At 41.1% G+C, this 19,773-nt stretch overlaps 1 protein-coding gene across 5 annotated transcripts in view; it reads left to right on the forward strand.

The window, feature by feature from the left end:
• Positions 1-393: 393 nt before the first annotated feature.
• The window catches only part of si:dkey-166d12.2 (rap1 GTPase-activating protein 1), a 49,192-nt gene continuing 29,812 nt past the window's right edge, over positions 394-19,773 (forward strand). For 2 of the 5 annotated variants that reach the window (XM_037252014.1, XM_037252018.1), the window contains exons 1-2: positions 15,833-15,942; positions 18,277-18,315. In XM_037252014.1, the coding sequence (XP_037107909.1) occupies positions 15,896-15,942; positions 18,277-18,315 (86 nt within the window). In that variant the 5' untranslated portion in view covers positions 15,833-15,895. Of the gene's footprint in view, positions 580-15,832; positions 15,943-18,276; positions 18,316-19,773 lie in introns of those variants that run through there. The other 3 variants (XM_037252016.1, XM_037252024.1, XM_037252021.1) reach the window with 2 other exon arrangements.

Consider the following 19,773-nt stretch of genomic DNA (forward strand, 5'->3'; position numbering starts at 1 on the left):
GGGAGACTGACTTTCTGACTGACTATTGACTGCTGATTATATGATACATATCAACTTGATTTGTGCTTTTGGTGCTTGGCAGAGGTAATCGAGACACAGCAGAGAGTAAATTCTCCTCCTGAGATGAATAAACATTGGATCAACTAATAAAGTGTCTGCAAGGCAGGTTTTTTTAAATGTGCAAAAATTCTGCCGCTAACATTGTGAATCCAGAGCGAGTGAGTATTCCCTGCGGGATAATGCTCGCTGTGAAATTAATGCACAAATGTAGGGAGGTGGGTCTCGTTGCGTGCTCACTGATCACATGACGGTCACATGACACTTTTCTTAGTGGGAGTGGGAGTGGAAGTGGAGCATCTGATCCAACCGTGCATGCAGTTAGTCGACCTGCAGGAGCATCCGCCCTCCTCCTCCTCTTCCTCTTCCTCTTCCTCGCCCTTCTTCCGCCTGCACGCTGCAGCTGACTTTCCCGCACACTTGTTTTTTTTTCCCCTCGCTCGCCACTTGTGCTCTTCATCTCACCAGTTGGGCGCGGGGGGGTGGGGGCGTCGCCCAGGCAAAGCATCTTCTATTTGCAAGGTAAGAGGAAAATAACTTTTTCTGTTCCTTCTACGCTCAAACTGAACACAATGAACAAATATATGCAAATTGTGCAACCTTTTAAATTTTTATTTTCAACTATAATAATGCATGATGCAGAGAATTATTTTCAGTACCAAATGTGCTATGTATAGATGTCTATTGAATTACCTTAATATGAAATCCTATCTACAAACTTTGGGGGTAAATAATCCCACTGCAGTATAGTGATGCCACTTAAATATCAATATATCCATCCACAGGAAGATTACTGGCAAATTCAATACATGCAATTTGCACTTTTATTGATTTTGTTCCACGCCCAATATTCAATGCCTTGCAAAATGGCACTGGAGGAGAAGGAAGTAGGAGATCTCCAGCAACTTTTCCACATTTCTCCTTCTTGAGTTCTTATGTTTGAATCTGAATGGCGAAATGCACAGACACTGCCTCGTGTTTGTTTGTTTGTGTTTGTCCGGCCCCCCGCAGGCTGCATGCAATCGATGTGACCTTGCAAGCGCACCAGGCAGTCTGGCCCCATCACCTTTCTTGAATGTCAAAGCTGCACACTTGCCCTTCATACCATGTCAATACAACTCAACCTGATCTTATAACAACATGTTCACTATGAAGCTTGTACTTTGCTGTCGACTTGAATTTTTGCTAATCTTGATTTTCTTATATTTTGGGAATTGGAAAACTAAGGAGTAGTATTGATGTGAAAGAAGAGTTTGAGATACTGGAACGTATTCAAAGAATGTTTCACAACATGAATTTAGCCTAACAAAAACATGCACAGCACGTATACTGAAATAATGATGATCTTGTGTCACTTTGTGTGAAATCCGGACCTGTTTAATTGATTATTTTGTCGCATGAGTGGCAACAGGTTGTAGCATCTGCCATCTAGTGGAAGCACATTTGATAGTTTTGCTTGTAATTTTATGTTGCTGACATACAGTAGATGGGTGATCCAATTCTTTGTAATATTCGTCACAGTTTTGGAACAATTTGGGGGGCTTTAATGTTTGTTCAGTTATGCACATTTCGCTTTCTATTAGGCTTTTTGTTTTATGTGACACTTGATCCCCAAAAGTCTTGAGTATTTCCTTATTTATTATTTATCATGGAATTTGTGTCAAATTTCACCCTAGGACTTCTACAGTATTACATGCCTATCAGAAATGTTGGCTAAATTCTTGCAACATAACTTTAAGCCAATCGTTTTGCAGTAGCTGTGCAAGTGTCATGCACACAGATTAGCCTGCTCCACTGTCACGCCAGCGACAGGTATTACAAGTTAAGTGATTTCCAGAGGAAAGAAATTTTCAGACACTAAGCTTCAGCTTGACGGCCTGCCTCATTCGGAGAGAGCGGGCAAATATTCCCTTCCCCACCTCAGTGATCCATGAAATGACTGTTGGAAAAGAAACATGAAACTCATTGTGCTCCCTGAAAATTCCTTACCAATATCTACGATAACAGTTATATATATATATATATATATATATGCAGCAAAAAGCATGTGCATCACCTTGATGGCCTCTCATCCCTGTTTTTATTTTTTTTAAACCCTGGCAGCCTTCTAGCGTCTTTTGTCTCCCTGCAAATTTATGATTGGCTTTTTGGATTATTCTTGTCCTCTCCTTTCTAGCCCCATGAGTAGAAGTGTCATGACTTCCTCAATTTTTTTTATTCAATCAATTCCGGGGGTGTTTGCTAAGTGAAGGATGACCTAATGCTGTGTGATGGAATAAGAGGGCAAACAAGGGGCTAAATATGAATGGGATGAATATTTTATGCTGGCTGCAGAGCTGCGGTCTCGTGCAATAATAAGCCAGAGCAGTTCCATTTAAAGGGCAATGTAAGACCAAAATGGCAGTGCGCCAAGGGCTGATAAATAATGCTCAATAGCGTGGCACCAGAAAAGAAGATAACGGATCAGACAATCTTTTATGTTTTTAACCAGAGGACAAGTATAAAAAGGTGATCACTGTTAAAAACAAAACCGCAAGCAATGCCATGCTGGGAATAGTGAAAATCGGCGAGTAATTGATGCCCAATCCCAAAAGGTTTGTAATTGCCTATAGCTGCTATGAGATGGCCGCAAGCCCCCCCCCCCACACACACAATTATACTAAATAAAGCTCACCCCCTCACTTTTTTCAATGACACTAAATGAAGCTCTCCCCTCACTGAGCACAAAAACTGCAGAGGCAAAACTTTCAGCAAATAAAGGAGCATAACTTTCCTGTAAAAAACCTATAACAGGCAAAATCATGAGTGCTGAACTGCAAATAGGCAAAATCATGAATGCTGAACTGCTGTTCACTATTTACAGCTTCAATTCAAATTTGCCGAGTCAATGCGGCTTCAATTGCAAATTTTGACATCATACATTTGACTACGATTGTATATCACACATTTCTTACTATTTACTGTTGTGATTATTTTCCCCACATGGGCTGGTACGGTACAGCAATAAGTGGGAACATGAATAATATCGCTTACTGTGCAGCAAACCAACAAACATGGCTTGCAAGAATGGATTCAAGTCAGTTGGGGTAACCTTGTTAGCCTTTTAGCATAACTGTTTGGTATTCTGCCGTGTTCCCAAATATCCAGTCTGATTGGGAAAAAAGAAAAAATTCCAAGTGTACCTCCAGGCCAGTGTGATTATTCCTGGCTTCCACTGCCGCCGAGGCACTTTAATGAATGCGCCATTGCCCTTCGTCGCCAGTCTTCTTTACCACAAACGTGCGGTTCTGGCGGTCATGTCGCCTGTTTCATTCCCGGGAATCTATTATCTTGTGCATCGTCGCCTCGACACTGACAGAGCACCTTCCTCCTCTTTCATTCCATTCTGCAGCCTTATTCAGAACATGATCACATGTGTGTGTGACTTGGAATGCAGTTGTCATTCCCATTGCGAGGCCCTGCTGAAGATTAGAATTCTTTGAGATACGAGCCTTTGTGACTCAGTGGATCAGTGGAGAGCTAATGATCTTCTGCGCTACTTTTATGACATGACTGCATCATGCATATATGCAGTTATTAAGAGGCACTGTGCCAAATACAGCTCTCCATTTTCACCTTTGGTTGCAATATAGATGATTGAAATGGCTATTTAAGACTCCTTCACCCCCTTTTTCCCTGCAGATCAATAAAGCATGTAGCTTGCACCACATTTGCGCAGTCATTTTTTTAAAATTATTTTGTATTGCAGAGAGTAAAATGGATTTATTACTCTGTTTGTGTCAAGGTTCATCTTTGTTGCCTTCACCAGCTCCATTCAGACTTCAAATTCATCTTTTTCTGCTACAATACGTTAAAAAATGTATGGATTCTTGCATGTTGTGTTAAAACCCTTTAGACTCCCGTGAAGCTGAAAAGGACATGATGAAGCTTTACTTGGGGTTTGTCAACCTCCTTAAATCAAAATGTCTTTGCCGTCGATTGTTTTGCAGCCCCGTCGAGTTTGAGGATCGGTTGAAATTGACAAATAAATTGACTCTGAAAGGCTACATTTCCATTCAAGTCGAAGCGCATCGCACATGCTAATTCAAAATGATTAACTGGCTGCTGTTTTTGCATGGAATGTGATGGCAGGGGGGAAAACAGGTTGTTACAATGATAGGGAATGTTTTCAATGCCTTGAATCTGCATTTCATTCAATGCATAAAAGTGTTTTTGCTTTCCAAGAAAACATTTTTCTGAAAACCAAAGAAGGAATGAAGCGAAATCAGTCTCATATGTTTCCAGGAATAATTGGCTCTTTAAAAGCAAATAATGCTGAGGGAGGTCTGCGATTTAACATTCAAAATATTCCAAGCCTGAGGTTGTGTGGGGTGACACATGAGGCCACTGGGGCTGCTATGGTGGCAGTAATGACTTTGTGATGTCATTTATGCAAATTTATGTTTGTTTTTTGTCATTGCAATGGTTTTCTTGTCTCTCTAATGGCATCACATCAACTGTAATTAGTTGTATTTTGTTTCAGATTAGGCCTTTTTTTTTTTCAATCTTAGTTTATGTGAATTATTTAATTTGTAGTCTTGTATAAAAAAATACTACTTTTACTAATGCTACTAACATTACTAATAATTCGGTAGACTATAGAAATTATATTATTGGAGGATTAAAAAAATACTCACCAACGAGTTGTAAGGTTGAAGGAGGCATTCCCCAAGGTTCACTCTTAGGTCCCATATTCATTAACAGATAAATGCATGGTTGGACTATAAAACCTCATTTATTATTTTCCCTCATGCGATTAATGAAGTCTACCCTGCTATTCATTGAGCCCTTAAATCAAAAAATGGTGGGACCTTAAAGTCAACCTTGAGGGATGCCACATTTGATAATATTGCTCTCGTATGAGTATCAATCCTTTCCTTATCTCCCAATATGAGATGTTTAATTGATATTCTGCAGAAAGCATGGCTTCAATTTGCATGCTTCCACTCAGGGTTAATTAGCTTACAATGTTAGTTGGTCCATTAGCCACTCAATTTGGACTGGAGTGAACTTGCTATAAGTTCTCTGTCAGTGAGTAGTCCCACAAGCTCTTCAGTGTCAGTCAAGTGAGCTTTTGTGCAGAAAGTTGTCATGCAAAAACAAACGGTCGCCAGAATTAAGCTTCCTGGGAAGCCACAAGAGAGCTCAGCACTCTGGAGTTTGCGGAGTGCCCCCCCCCAAACTCCGGGGGCCGGACATCAATGACCACACTAATGACAACCACCGTGCACTCTGTTGCTCATGAAACCTCCGAGCTTGTGCTCTCCTGGTGTGAGATTTGCGTCACAGCAGCCCACTTCTATTTTTATCTGCACCAAAAGAGAAGATTGGGGCAATCAGCGAGCCATTTCTTTAAATGTAATTGGAAACGGGACACTTTTATCAAGAGTGCAGACATTTCTCATTTGCCGGCAGGAACAAATCTGTGTTCCAATCAAAACAAAATGGACAGAATTCTGATTGATGAGTAATTGCATTTCAACCTTCTGATACCTGCATAGAAAAATGATTCAGGGGATATATGTACACTATTGTGTTTTTTTTTTTCCCCCCCTTCAAACTTATGTGGCATTTCTCCAGGTTCCTTTACCATACTTTTTAGTTAATAGCGTGCTGCTCAAGTGGTATTTTTAGACCGCAATGCTTCGTGACGTCACAGCTTGAACCGAAAGGGGCTCACACAGATGACTAATGCTTCTGCCCGTTTCATCCCAGAAGAAAAACATGCTGAGTAAGCACTGCTGCTTGCAGATTGGACTCCAGACACGACGACCGTCCGCATATCAAAGATGTATTCTTTATTTGTTTCCGGGATTGGACGGCTGGGCCAATGGTGTTTTGTTACAGACCATAAATGTCTTTTCACTTGTGGAGGCAGCACTTCATACACTACACTGTGCGTATGTACACACACTTTATCAAAAGATATAGCTCATTTGTGCATTGAAGAAAACTCACTGCTGCTCTGCTTACATTTTGGCTTTGACACGAGTGCAAGGGCGGTACACACTTGGGAGATATCAGCGTCTGTGCTAATCCCTCTGCATGATAGTGTTTCAAACATTGCATTTGAGAGCGCCACTCATGTTACGGCTGGAGAAACTTGGTGTGGCAGGATTTATTATCCTCACTGTTACATCAAAGTAGGCAGCTAAAATATTGACTTAGATGTTTAGTCTTTATGGAGACCCAACTACCTTATTTGTATGGTAACATTTCCAGTCCTTTGAGATGTGAATTAGGCAGCACGCAATCGGGTGTGGACGTATTCATCTAAGCCGCAAGGTGACGTCAGCGTGAGCGGCAAGTTCAGACAGCGCTGTGATGCAGTGTAACGTCACGAGCGAGAGCAAGAGGAGTTTTGGACAACGTGGACGTCAGTGCATCGCTTTCAAGTCTGCAGGACTCATGAGTCATGCTTTTTTTTTTTTTTTTTAGGTCCATTGTAGGAATGCACACAGATCAGTACGGCTTATACTTTTGTTTTTTTTAGACTTGACCTTGCAATTCTTGTTCAAAGTTGTGACCAACGATGTAGGTAATTAGTATGACTGTATTCCTTATAATAATTGACTAGTCTAACTCTTCCTTCTCCATATCTCTCATTCACACATATGAATTGTGTCCTACTTGTGCTAATTCATTCCTCTGGTTTCCAGCGCATGCCACCACCTTTCTAAAGGTACCTCCACCTCTTTGGTGCTTTCATTTCCAAATAATTGCCAAATTGTTTGGGGGGATTTTTCCTTTGAAAAAACCCCACCAGATTTTCCATCCTTATTTTCTCATTTATCTTAATGCATTTTCCCGTGTTTGAGAAGGACAAAAGCAGTGGGTCTGAATAGAAGCATAAAAGCTTCAGACGTACGTCTGTCTGTCTATGTTCCCATTAACCAACACAATAGGAGCTGATTTTAGTGGCTCCACTTGAGCAATAATTGATAGTCACAAAGTGCACTCACGCCGTTTAAATCCCACGTTTGTGCACTCTGAGGTGGTGTGCCGCTTTGTGTATTTGCGTCATATTTAAACCAACATATTAATTAGCATGCAGATTTGTGCTGCTGGTTTGAATTTAGTCAAGTTCTTGTGTGTTGATTTCACTTGATCTATGCGGATGGAGGCGACTTGTATCAAATAAACTGATAAGAGCCATTTATTCGTTTTTTCTCATCCCCTCAGGGGAGTCCAGTGAAAAAGCCAAGCAACACATGCTAATGTGTTTTTGTTCTATATGTATTCTGTGCTTTTTATTATCGCCAAGTGAGGTCACTTCCTGTGGCTTTTGAGATAACTGTTGTGACCTGTGGTGTGCCGCGTTAGATCATCGCTAAATGGCTGCTTAAAGAAATAAAATTTGTTTTGCTGGTGAAGTGACCTTGACAAAGATTTATTCAGTGCATTGCTATTGTTGATTAATGTTAAGTGGCGTCATTTCAGCTCCTTTTTTTCATGTGAATTTTGTTTCTGGCATTCCCCCCCCCGAGAACATTGATCAGCTAAACAACCCCAGAAAATTGTTGTTTTTGTCGTCACATATGTTTGTGTGTCCTTCTTTTCATGCAGCATGTCTAATGACATTTGTTTGTGGTCTACCGTCAGGTCACCTTGTGTGCCCCGTCCATCTTTAATTTCATGGTAGTCGGGAATTTTTATTGTCTGCGCTAGACGGCATTTAATCTAATTGATTATCTCAAATGTTGGGGAACGCCTTCTGAGGTTCAAGGACTCACACAATAGGAATGTTTTTCTAGCCTACTTCAAGAAATACAGCAGATGTCACAGGTTTTGATTTGTATAGCTACTTGTTGCTAGGCAGAAGTTGTGATAAATGAATGCCCCAATATCACTTTTATATAAAACATAAATATAACATACAATCAACCTGTGTTCTTCACCGACAGATCTGCTGTAAATAGCAAAAAAAAAATCCGACTAATTCACTCCTCTGCCACCCTTTGTAAAAAATTGGATTTATAAGTTTAAATGCCACACGATTGTGGCCATGCACTTGAAGAGAATGATAATCAATTATCAACACCATGCTTTTAGCATGTACACAATTATGAACTCATATTGCATAAATAAACAGCTGCACTGAGTAATGAAATAATTCGATACAAACAAACCACAACCAAGGTCATGAATAGTATTTGCTAGCATCAGGAGAGAAGCACAAGCACACTTTTATTTGCACTTTTGACTATGCATGAGGTGCAGTCAAGGACGGCCAACAAAACAGAAGAGCTCACATGCAGTGAAAATACACCACAATTAATAATTAATATATATATTTTTTTTTAAATCATACAACCTTGGGAATTGGCAATTGCAATCATTCAATAAAATTCTCGACGCTCATGGAAATGGGAATCCCTCTGCAGTCAGTTTATTTATATATACAAAACAATTATTTCAGTATAAAACATGATTTGCTGAGTCTTTTTCCTAAAAGGGCAACAAATCTTCACGCAATGACAGCTACTTTGTTGATTTACAAATAAAAAGCCTTAATGGAGTACTGGAATGCATTATTAAGTACATTTTAAAAAAAAGTGGCGACAGGAAATGACATTGGAGACATGTACGACCCTTGCCTTCCTCACACACACACACACACACACACACACACACACACACACACACACACACACACACACACACACACACACACACACACTAAATGGTATGGACGATTTTTTTTTCCCTCCCAACTCTCACTTAATCATCTTTATTTGACATTTCCTCACGGAGGTGCTGCAGTTATCACATTAACATTGAGACAGCAGCATATCAGAGTGTGCGTGTGTGTGTGTATTCATGTGTAAGACGCAGATAAACGTTCTTTGCTGGGTTATATCATCCTCAAGATACTTGCCGACGTCATTAAAAAAAATATGATGACAACTCTGTATGATCATGAACACAATAGTATTATAGGATTTCAATTTGATTTCAGTTGGAATCTCTGAGTGCTCAGTAAGAAAACTTTTCCAACATTGTGTGTGATAGTGTTAAAAAGAATCTATTTTGTTATATTTGTTAGATTCAGAAAAGTTCTTTTGAGATGGCTGGAAATGTTTACCTTTTTGACTAGAATATCTTACTAAGGCTTTTTCTGACTTTGAGGATACAGGACATTCCTGCGGTGAGCTCGGCACGCCGTCCTTCTCGTCAGCCTTGCCCGTGATGTGCTTTTATGCGCTGAGCTGCTATTTTGTAGCCATGTGAGTGTGTGTGTGTGGGCACTTTTGTGGAGATTACCCCGACATTCACGCTGTGACGCATGCAGGACATCTCGCACGGCAGGAAGCTGAGCGGCAGAGCCTGCAGGTTAATTGCAGCTCCTTTTTATGGAGGCAGTAGAAGTGATATTGCCATAGTGAAATAGATCAAGAAGTCTTATAAAAAGCAATATAATCTTGAGGAAAAGTACAGAAATATATATATCATAAATTCTTATGAAATAATTCTGATCATATAAAAGTCAGATGTAAAGGAATATAATCTTGAGGACAAATTAAAAAATTATTCTGACAATATTCCAATTTTTTATTCTTATGCCCTGGAAAATGATCAATCAAACCATTTCATACAATCGTAACTTTTCTCTCTTCTCTGTCATTTAACATGGCAACTGGTGATGTGATTTTGCTTTGCCCTTATTCCGCAAATCTATGTGACCCAATGACCACCAGCATAATAAATGGGGTGATTAGTAAAGTGGGCAGAGTAAGGTAAATGAATGCAGCAGCACCTCTGATCCTGTAAACGCTGATATTCTCTTGCTGCTAATTTAGATGAAATGTCGTCATCCTTTGCCACCTTCCTTCATACTGGACAAGAGCTTGTTTACCCCATCCATCATTGCAAGAAAAACACAGCACAGCCCAGGTCTTGCTCTCTCCTGAGCTGAATGGCACTTTATCAGAAGCTGATGACCCACATCAGCCACCTTCTCATCATCTGCCTGCTGGCTTTGAAACATGCATACGAGCAATTTTTCAAAAAAGCTGTTTATTGCCACTCCCAGTTGAAGTATTGTCCATTAAATGGAAGCAAAAAGTATGCCGATCATTTTTGCATTCTATTTAATTGTGTCAGGGTTTCCTAAATATTAGGCCTGTATTCCAATGAAGACATTTTTTTGTTGACGCTGCAGAGGATTCATGGCATTTGTATTCATTTGCATTTTAGAATGTCTCAATTTGATGAACCAGCGTGGGGCTTGAGCGCAAAGGCTCACGTGGTGGATTTTGTTCCTCAACTGAGGTGCAGTGTGTTACCTTTGTGTTGCGTTTGTGTCGACTGAGGGTGGGATTTGTGCACACGAGAGCTTCAGGTGGTCAGGAGCGATTATGCCCATTAGACATCACGGCATCGCTCTCATGCGGATAAATCAAAGCCAATCCATCTGCAGAGTCATTAATCCCAGGATGTGGCCCCCTAGGGGTGCTCATCTTCCTCCTCCTCTTCCTCAACTCAGTAGTGGTTACATGAAATCTTCTCACTCTCCATTGCCACGATGCTCCTTTATTCCTCCTAATGGGCTTCGCTCCGGATTGCCTTACCCTCAGGAGGACGGGCCCTGCTGGCTTTTTTTTGCTATTTCTTTTTCTTTAAAACGATTGTGTGTATTTTATTTTCTCCCTCCTCTCTATCCGCACTCCGCATTGCTCTGAGGGCACAATCACTGAATCACTTGTTATACTGCCTCCATTTTTTTTGTGCCGCCACCCACCACTCTAAATGGGCAGTGTGAAAAGAGATCAGATTGAAATATAAGTCGTCCAGGACACATTGACACATTTACCCCTGGTCTCATGTCCTCTTGCCGGTTTCAACAATCTACTTTGAACAAATATAGAACTGTTGATGAATCGAAATCTGAATTCTGTTTACACTGCTACATAGCGTACGTCAAATCTAATTCCATAATATGCCGCCGATTATTGTTGCTCTTTACACTGATGATATCGTTCATTTACAATTTGACATTAACATCTTTGAGCTTTGGTGTCAAACTCGAGGCCCGGGGGCCAGATACGGCCCGCCGCATCATAATTTGTGGCCCGCAAAAACAAATTTTGTATCAACTTATTGTCATGACTAATATTACAAATTGTCTTCACTTTTTAAAAATCGAGCAAACAACCTGTGACCTCCCATGGTATTTCATTGGAAGTCCCTTTATCCTGTCCACATCTTAAATGCGACACATGCTGTAGTTCGTTGGCAGTGTATCCAGGTTTCCGCTGCGAGCACGACATGATCACCATCATTAAAGCCGATTCAGTCTTAACGCTCGTCATCTCGTCTCGCCCCCGCGCTCGCCGCTGGCCAGTCGTCATTGGCAGCGTGCGTCTTTGTGCATGTCAATCATAAGTACTTCCTGGCTCGCCATTCCTCCAAGCACCGCCATTAGTTTGCTCTCGTTCCCACGAGTCGCCTCGTCACTCTAATGAATTTTTATTGACTGTGCCAAGCAAGCTGTGTTCTCAAGGGCGTGGGTTTGTCAGAGTTTTCTATAATGGGAACACTTCCAAAGAGGTTCCAGTAACAGTTTGGTTGGAGTCCATAAACGGTGATACTATCAATGACAAGAAGTGTGCCTTTTGTGTGGGAAGCTTCGTCACGCAAGGATTGTCCAAATTTTCCATCTTTTTTAGGATAGGTTTATTAATTGCCAAACGTGATCAAAAAATTCTCACTAAACTCAGGACTCGCCAAATGTTACATGAATGAGCAAGATTTGACAAAAGATCGAGCTTTGCAGCGTGCCTAATGTTCTGGCCAGACGATGCAGATTGTTATGGTTAAAACCTGGACAGACTGTCTGCTGTCCTAGATGTCGTAGTTTATTATTAAGCCTCATCAATAAAACCCGGCAGCCTTATTTGCCTTCAACATCTGAAGTATTTCAATCACAACTGATGAAAGTCACAACTTTAAATTGAATTTCCATCCACAGATGATGTTGAGAGTCCTTTTTAATAGGCTTGTAGAAGAGATCATATTAAAAGATGGCAGGCGCCTTTTGAAGCAGGGATGGGGGTCGGGGGTGGGGGAGGAAATGAAAATAAACCCCCCGGAAAGTTTGACAAAGATGGCAATGCAAACAGTGGCAACCGCTAGCGTGTTGTCCTTGCTAACTCGTTGGCGCTCGGGCCCACGCATGCCTCTTAAATATGAAACGAGTCCCGCTCGGTCGATTCCCTGCGGGGAGGAAGTGTAAGAGTACGCCATTGGCTCATGCAGAGCTTTAAAGACACTTTAGATGAAGCTTCTGCAGCAGCGCTTGAAGATTAACATACTGCTGTAGCCCTCTCTGCAGGCAAATGGCATCAGATGCAAATCTGCTGTGCAGGCAGCAGGCAGCGAGTCGAGTGCAGGAGTCGGTTTGACCCATAGGTATGTTGATCCACTTTTTCATTTCCAAGAGTCTGGAAATATTTGTGACCTAAATGCCACGCCCCCAAATTAAGCAATCGGATTGAATAATTTGAGAATTGATTGAAAGTAGTAGGCAGAAGTGTTCATCAAAAATGAGCCAAGATATAAAATAATAATAATTACGACTCACTAGTTGTTCTACCGTCACTTTCTTGGCATTAGTTGGTATTTTTATGCAATGGAACATATTTAATTATGTTTTGTATCTATTTTATGTCATATTTTTCGTATATAATGCAGTGATTCTTTCATGTGCCACTAGAGGAAGTGTGCATATTATGTCCAACCAATTTTTCCAGTCCCCATTGGCGGATGGTTGCCGGTCCATGAAAATCATGAACTTGTTTGAACCGGTCTGTGGCGTCCTGCATTTGGGTCATACACAAGCCCCTGTCAACAAGTCCTCTCTCGATGTGGATGGAACTTGTTAGTTGTTAGTCTAATGTGGTTATGTGAAACTGCTTCGGGGGGGGTTACTGAACCTCATTTCACAGTGCTCAGACTCTCATTAGCGCTCCCGTCCGCCTCCGCCTCCCTCCATCGCCAATCAGGCTCTCCAAAGTCGAGGCTGAGGAGCACTTTAACCCTGCAGATAAAGACTAATTACACCGCAACTGCCCTTTTGCCTTCACTAAAGTAAATCACCACAATTTCAATCTTTTTTTAAGACACAGCGTGGAAAGGTACACTTGTTACAACAACAAGAAATGAAGTCAAGGCAATGGAAGAAACGTGACATTTTGGGGTCATTCTCAGCAGCGTGCCCGTGGGCACGATGGATAGCATTTGTGCTCCTTGGTTTTAATTTACAAGACTTTTTGTAGTTTCGTCACATTTCATTTATGACGACTAATCCTAAAAGATGAAACCGCACTTGAAGTGACTTCATCTCAATTAAAATTACGAGATGAAGTCAATCTAACCTGATGGAGTGTGCTATGGTGAAAAAGGATCCAAGGTCACTGGGTCTTTAAAGGGCCGTGGCCCATCAAAGAAAAAACAATCCCTGACATCTTTTTTTACCCTTCCTGGAGAAAATTGTAACATTGCCAAGGGCTTCCTGAACACAATGATGTCGTTTGATGCATTAACCAAATGTGCTTGAAATGTTAAACCACAAATAAATGCCACATTTTCCCCACTCATGACTGATAAGGTTATTCATTTAAAGGGGAGGTCAAGCTCAGAATTTTCCATATGTGCCCACACAGATTAATATTCCGTTTGTGGAATAGGATTTAAGCAGCTGCAGAAAACTGTGAAAGCCATGATTGGTTGTGACCTGAGACCTGGCAACTGTGCTGTCATTTTCAGTTGACAGCAAGTGGCAAAATGGAGATGGATACAAAACAATGCATTTCATACTCCATCAACAAAATAGGACAAATTTGGGGTTGACTTTCCCTTTCACATGAGTAAATCAGGAATGTGTTGCAAATAATAATTTTAAAGCAGATTCAGTTTACACAAGTAAAAATACAAGAAAGCGACAAGCCCCCAGACTTATGTAAAAATGCAGGTTTTCTCATTATCAATTCATGCGGATCCCCTTAAAATAACATCAAATACAACCAACAGCGACCTTGATGAACGAATAGATGCATTCGGAATAAGCCTCTCACCTTGAGAGCAGGTTCCTTGGAGATCCCGGACATGGAGGCCAATTTTCACACGCACTGACTTGACAATTGGAAAGTGAAAGACAAATGATCCAGTCACACCTAATCAATGTCAAGATCAATTCTTAAGGGAATGGTACTATGGGACACATTCCTGCATCCCAACCTCTAAAGCTTGTGATTTGATTTATGACCCATCTGGCCGGAGTCCAGTGGCATCTAATAGAATAACAGGAAAAAAAAAAAAAAAGGTTGACTGAGGTTTGGAGTCAAGAGGGCGCCCAGCCGTTGGCGACGCTGATGCAAAGTGGGACGGAGGAGAATCAATGATCCACAGGGGACAATAACAGCTAACAGGTTTAGAGTCAGACCGCTGCAGTGCTCTTAAACTAACAAGGAACCAGGAGACCAAAGACAACAAAGTGAGACGAGAGCTATTTTTTATGCAGTGAGTTGAAGTACATGTACGGTAGATTTAAGGATTTCTAGCAATTACCTTTCATCATGCTCACTGGCAAAGGTTTGGTCCAAGATGCAAGCGTTCAGTTCACTGCGGCGTAGTCACTGTTTTCTTGATGACGGAAGTCCTTCTAATCTTAAAATCATTAAGACGTTCTTGGTGTCTACTTTGCGGCTGCTCGATTAACTTTATCAAATCATCATCTCCCCCACTAGACAAGATCTTCCACGGGGATCCAGACCAAGGACAGTTGACGGTCTTTCTGGGTCTGTCAATAGCTGTCACCAAGCTGTTTGCTGATAGTTGTGTAACTCTTTCCAGCTGTGATTTAGATTGAAAGGAAAGAAAATGATTTTGAAAAGCAGTGTGCATTATAAACACGAGTTGGGAACGTTGTAAATCGTATGGTCTTATTCTTCGCCAGAGGCACTGACGGATGAGCGCATGTAGGCGGATCTGAGAGAGGGAGGTCTGCTCTACGGTGGGGGTGATTTGATGGTCACTCCTTGCATAGATGTTTCTCTTAATGCAGGTGTCACTCTGACGTGACTTTCCCTGTGACCTGACAAACGAACGTCCATATTTTACGTTTTTTTTACTCCCTACGAGTATTTCTTGACGGCCAAGCTTCTGTCTGTCTGTGTTACAGCTGCTCACGATTGATTAGCTCAGTCTGAAGACTGAAGGCCGATATGTAAACACATCATTAAGTAAACGCTTCATCGTCAATAGCTCATTTACTGTGATGCAACATGCTATTAAAGGCAAAGTAATTTTGCATATTTTATCGACAACCGGATACTTTTGCATCTAGTGTGGAGGAGAATAACCTCTAATGTTGGGTTCCTCAACAGCAATGCTGAAAGATACGTATTTTGCTATTTCCGCTTACAGTGGTGTCAGCATGTGAGAACTGCTGTGAGGCCATCCATTCATTTCTTTTATCGACACTTACTGGATGACCTCGAAGGTCGCACACAAATAGAATCACCAGGGAGCGCAATGGCTACGTGTCCCCCACTCCAATGATCCGTAGCTTTCATCGATGAAGAAGTCAGTGAATGTGGTATTCACATGTCACAATAGAGGACACGTACGCACACACACACATAACCAATGAGGGTGACAACAAGGGAGGAGGGAACAGAAAGAAAGTGAAGACAAAAGAGGAGGGCTACGGTGGCAAGTGTCATGTGTAGTCGTGTCACTTCTAGTGAACAAAAATTTTCAAACCACCGAGGAGGAGTCGCATCAGCATCTCAGCAGGATGTTTCAGAGGAGAAGGAGTTTCACATTTGGAGCATACGGAGGAGGGTGAGATGAAAATAAGACACTGCCTCAGCTTAGCTTTCATATTTTTCAGTGAATGAGTCTTATTGGCCTTTACTAATGCTCAATCTGCTCATTAACTTAAACAAACCAAAGATTTCAGTTCTCTCATGTCTGCCTCAAGTTCATGTGGGCGGTTGAGCCGTAACAATTAATTGGCTTGTTTGCAAGTGAGCAGCATAAGCTCGTCTATTCCCCAAGCGTTCATTACCACCAACTCACCTATTGTTCCCAAATGAGTTTTTAGACAATGTCTTTTTGTTGCAAGACTGTAACAAGTCATTGACTCATTGGCATTTGTTAAATAAAGACTTTGGTTTACAAAAGAGATTATTTGTGCGTTCTCCGCCCCTTTGTCATTAAAATAACCATTTACTGGCTCATTGGCAACGAAACAGCGCCAGCTTGTTCATTATGCTTGTTAGTACATTTAATGGATAGCCGAGCATGCTCGGTGAACTTTCACTTCAGGCGCAACAATGTGGATTAAATGTGCCCCTCTAGCGACTAATAATGGGTTCTTCCTTCTTTTATTTACCGATGAGTGGTTAACTACAGTGAAGGACTTGCTGATGAAATGTGGAATATTTTTTGCATTTCCAACTTTTTTTTTTTTGCGTTTCCAACTTAATGTGATCCCAAAAGCAAACGATACAATACTCTTGCTGCATGGCCATCAAACTATGCAGATGCTGTATGCTTATGCCAAGGATTGGCCACGTTATTAGGCACACCATAGTAAAGGCAAAGTTTTGTCAACTTTAAGTTTGAATGCCCTGTCACTTTGACCTGTTTTTACCATTTGGGAGGTTTTTACAATGCAAAATAACATGTCACCTCTGTCATGGTCGCCGAGTGGCCGTGTGATATTTACACTGTCAACACCTAACACAAGCAGAAGGCCTACCGCCAGCAACAACACACAAAAATGTCACATAAACAACTTTAGAAGTGAACACTCATGCGTTTCCACTTCTTACATCATCCTGCGCGGTGTCATCTGATCTGTTGAGGCACAAAAGGAGTCATGAAAAGGTGCAAAGATATAAAGAGCGGCCGGGCCCCACTGTGGGTGTTTATTGCACTTACAGTATCATGCACTTAGAGTACGTTATTTGTAAATGTCAATGAAGAGTGCAACTGCTTCATGATTGGAAAAGTGCCACACGATTGCTCAGTGGATTTAAACGTCCGAGCGAGGAACTGGCACTTCCCAGAGCAGAGAGATGATATTGGATTAAAAGCCCCAAAACAAAATGTGTTTCAAGCAGATTAAATTGATCTCATTCATGAATTGACAACATGTCTGATTTTGTTTATTGTTATTATTATTATTTCCCCACCTATTCAAATGCTTAGTCATGCAGACTGGAGGATCTGTCATCTTCTTATGCTGGAACATTATATTTGTGCAAAAAGGGAATTGTGTAAATGCCCTTTGTGGTTATTTGTAAAAAGCATTATGATGACTATTTTATGGAAAATGCATTTGGACAGATCAGAGGCGACATAGAGAGAAACATAAGTATTTATTTAGGCAATACTGATATGCATATTTTCGATCTGATTTATTGATACATTGTGTGTATTGGTACATAACAGGCGTTGCACAAGGACATTTCACTGGGATGTATTTTTTTAAGTGCAATGACAGTGAAGGTGAAACTAGATTACAGTAAAAAACTCAAAACAAAAGTCTGCTTAAATATCCAATTTGCAGCTTTAGTGCTACCTGACCCCATGCAATGTTTTGTTTCTTAGGTCCATTTTATGTAATTGTAAAAGTTCTACTGCAATTGCTAAACTGCGTGGAATTTTTGTTTTCTTTGAGAGTAGGAGAGTACTGGTATGTCATGGACCTGCAGTGGCTGTTCCTTCGCCTGTTTCCCCATCTAAATATTACCACTGACTTACTTTTGGTTATTGCACGTAGCGTGACCTGAACCTGCACCGTGAGCCGTCATCTTTACCTCCAGTCACTTCCACACTCCCACACTGGCGCTTGGCAGCCGTCCTTTCCCATCCTTGACTCAATCCCAGCATGGATAGTTAGCGGCTGGCAGGCAGACAGGCAGGGGAGGCACGAGGGCAGATAAGAAAGAAAAAAAATGGAGGATCAGTGGAGGGGGGTGATGCAGATAGATCGAGTGCTTCTCTGGGGGGCACTGAGAACAATATTGCTTATATCATTTTTGGAGAATCATTGAAACTCATTTTTGGAGCTAATCATTGTTTTATTCTGATAGAAATATGAACGTCAAGCTCTTAGCTGTTAAATTGCTTTTGTATTCAAAGAGTATTGTCATCTTTTCATTACAGAGTGGACAAGAACGTCTCCAGGACAAGAACTCTCCTCTGGTAAGTCTTTACCATTCAATGCATTGTAGGTTTTTGACTTCATTCTCTGGCCGCATTTACAAATGAGCATTTTCCTGTCTGTTTAAGGCCACCCAGGTCATTTGGAAACATTTCCACATTGGAGTTGTCCACCCAATTTAGTGTTGATTAATGAAACTGGTGTCAAAGGCTGTTTTTTTTTTTCTTTCTTTCTTCCTTCCTAGGTGCCGTAGCTATACTTTGCCCACATTAGATTGGATAGCCAGGAAAGCGTCACAATTTAGAGTTTTCCAATTACTCACTTCTGATCAGGGCTTGTTTGGATGAATTGCCTTGTAGGATTCACCCAAAATGGGAGCTTCAAAATAAAATGGTGGGTTTCCTGTTTAATTCTGGGCATGGGTCTAGGAGTCGTTTTCATAGATCCTATTACGATAAACCTAATTTGAGATCAGTTTGTGAAACTCTTTGTGAAATTGTCAATGAGAAATGGCAACTGCTTGAAAACCTTAGTATCGACTTCCTGTTCATTTTCAAGATGACTTCTTTAAACTTTTTTTCCACGTCGAAATAAGACTCCAGGGTCTTGCCAAATTTAGCCCTTGCGATGCAAAATGAGTCAGTGGTACGGGACTTGATGTTCTATTGGGAACAGAGCCTCCCAGCATGGAGTTGGGATAGTGTGACTAAACATGGCCACCACAGCAGATGGAGGAGAGTTAATAATACCAGCTGGCCTTGGAACATCTTCAGGCTTTTTTGATATCTCCACCCGTACCAACAATAACACAATTGCAATATTGACTCCAGTTAAGGTTGAGTCTAATGAAGGTTTTGGTAGTTATCTATCTTTGTGGGATCAATCAATCAATCAATCAATCAATCAATGGGCCCTGCAATCGACTGTCTTTGTATAATACTTAATTTTTTTTTATAAAGGGAAACCGTTTAAGTGTGACCAACATATTCAATCTAGAAGGGGCAAATATTTTGACACCACTTTCGTAGTTTAAAAAACACAAAGACAACAAATGACATAAACATTCCGATTCTGGAGGCGGGCTTGGCACATGTTGCCTTGAAAAAAACAGGATCGATCCTATCTTGTCATACCTCGAGTCCCATTGATTTTTAACGTTATCTGCAATGTGGCAGGCTGATCAGATAAATAAATGTTCACTCCTTGGTGAAGCATCATGTGCTTGCTTGCCCAAGGTCATTCCTGTTTGTTGTTTTCCCAGCAACCATGAACAATTGTATGTTTGTTCCCATGAGGGTGGTCCATGTTGAAGTAGACTAGTCTGAAGACCTTCCAGACTGGATTTGTATACAAAAGAGTGGAGGTGGTGGACTAGTCACAGTTGATTATGTTCAACATGTTTCTGACTGCTCATAAAAATGAGGATGAGGGGCGCCGGGGGCATTTGCTTGCTCGTCACAATGCAGTGCTCCTGATTATCATCATTGAGTCATTATGTA

Source organism: Syngnathus acus, chromosome 5 (assembly GCF_901709675.1).
Source record: "Syngnathus acus chromosome 5, fSynAcu1.2, whole genome shotgun sequence".
NCBI classification, from domain to species: Eukaryota; Metazoa; Chordata; class Actinopteri; order Syngnathiformes; family Syngnathidae; genus Syngnathus; species Syngnathus acus.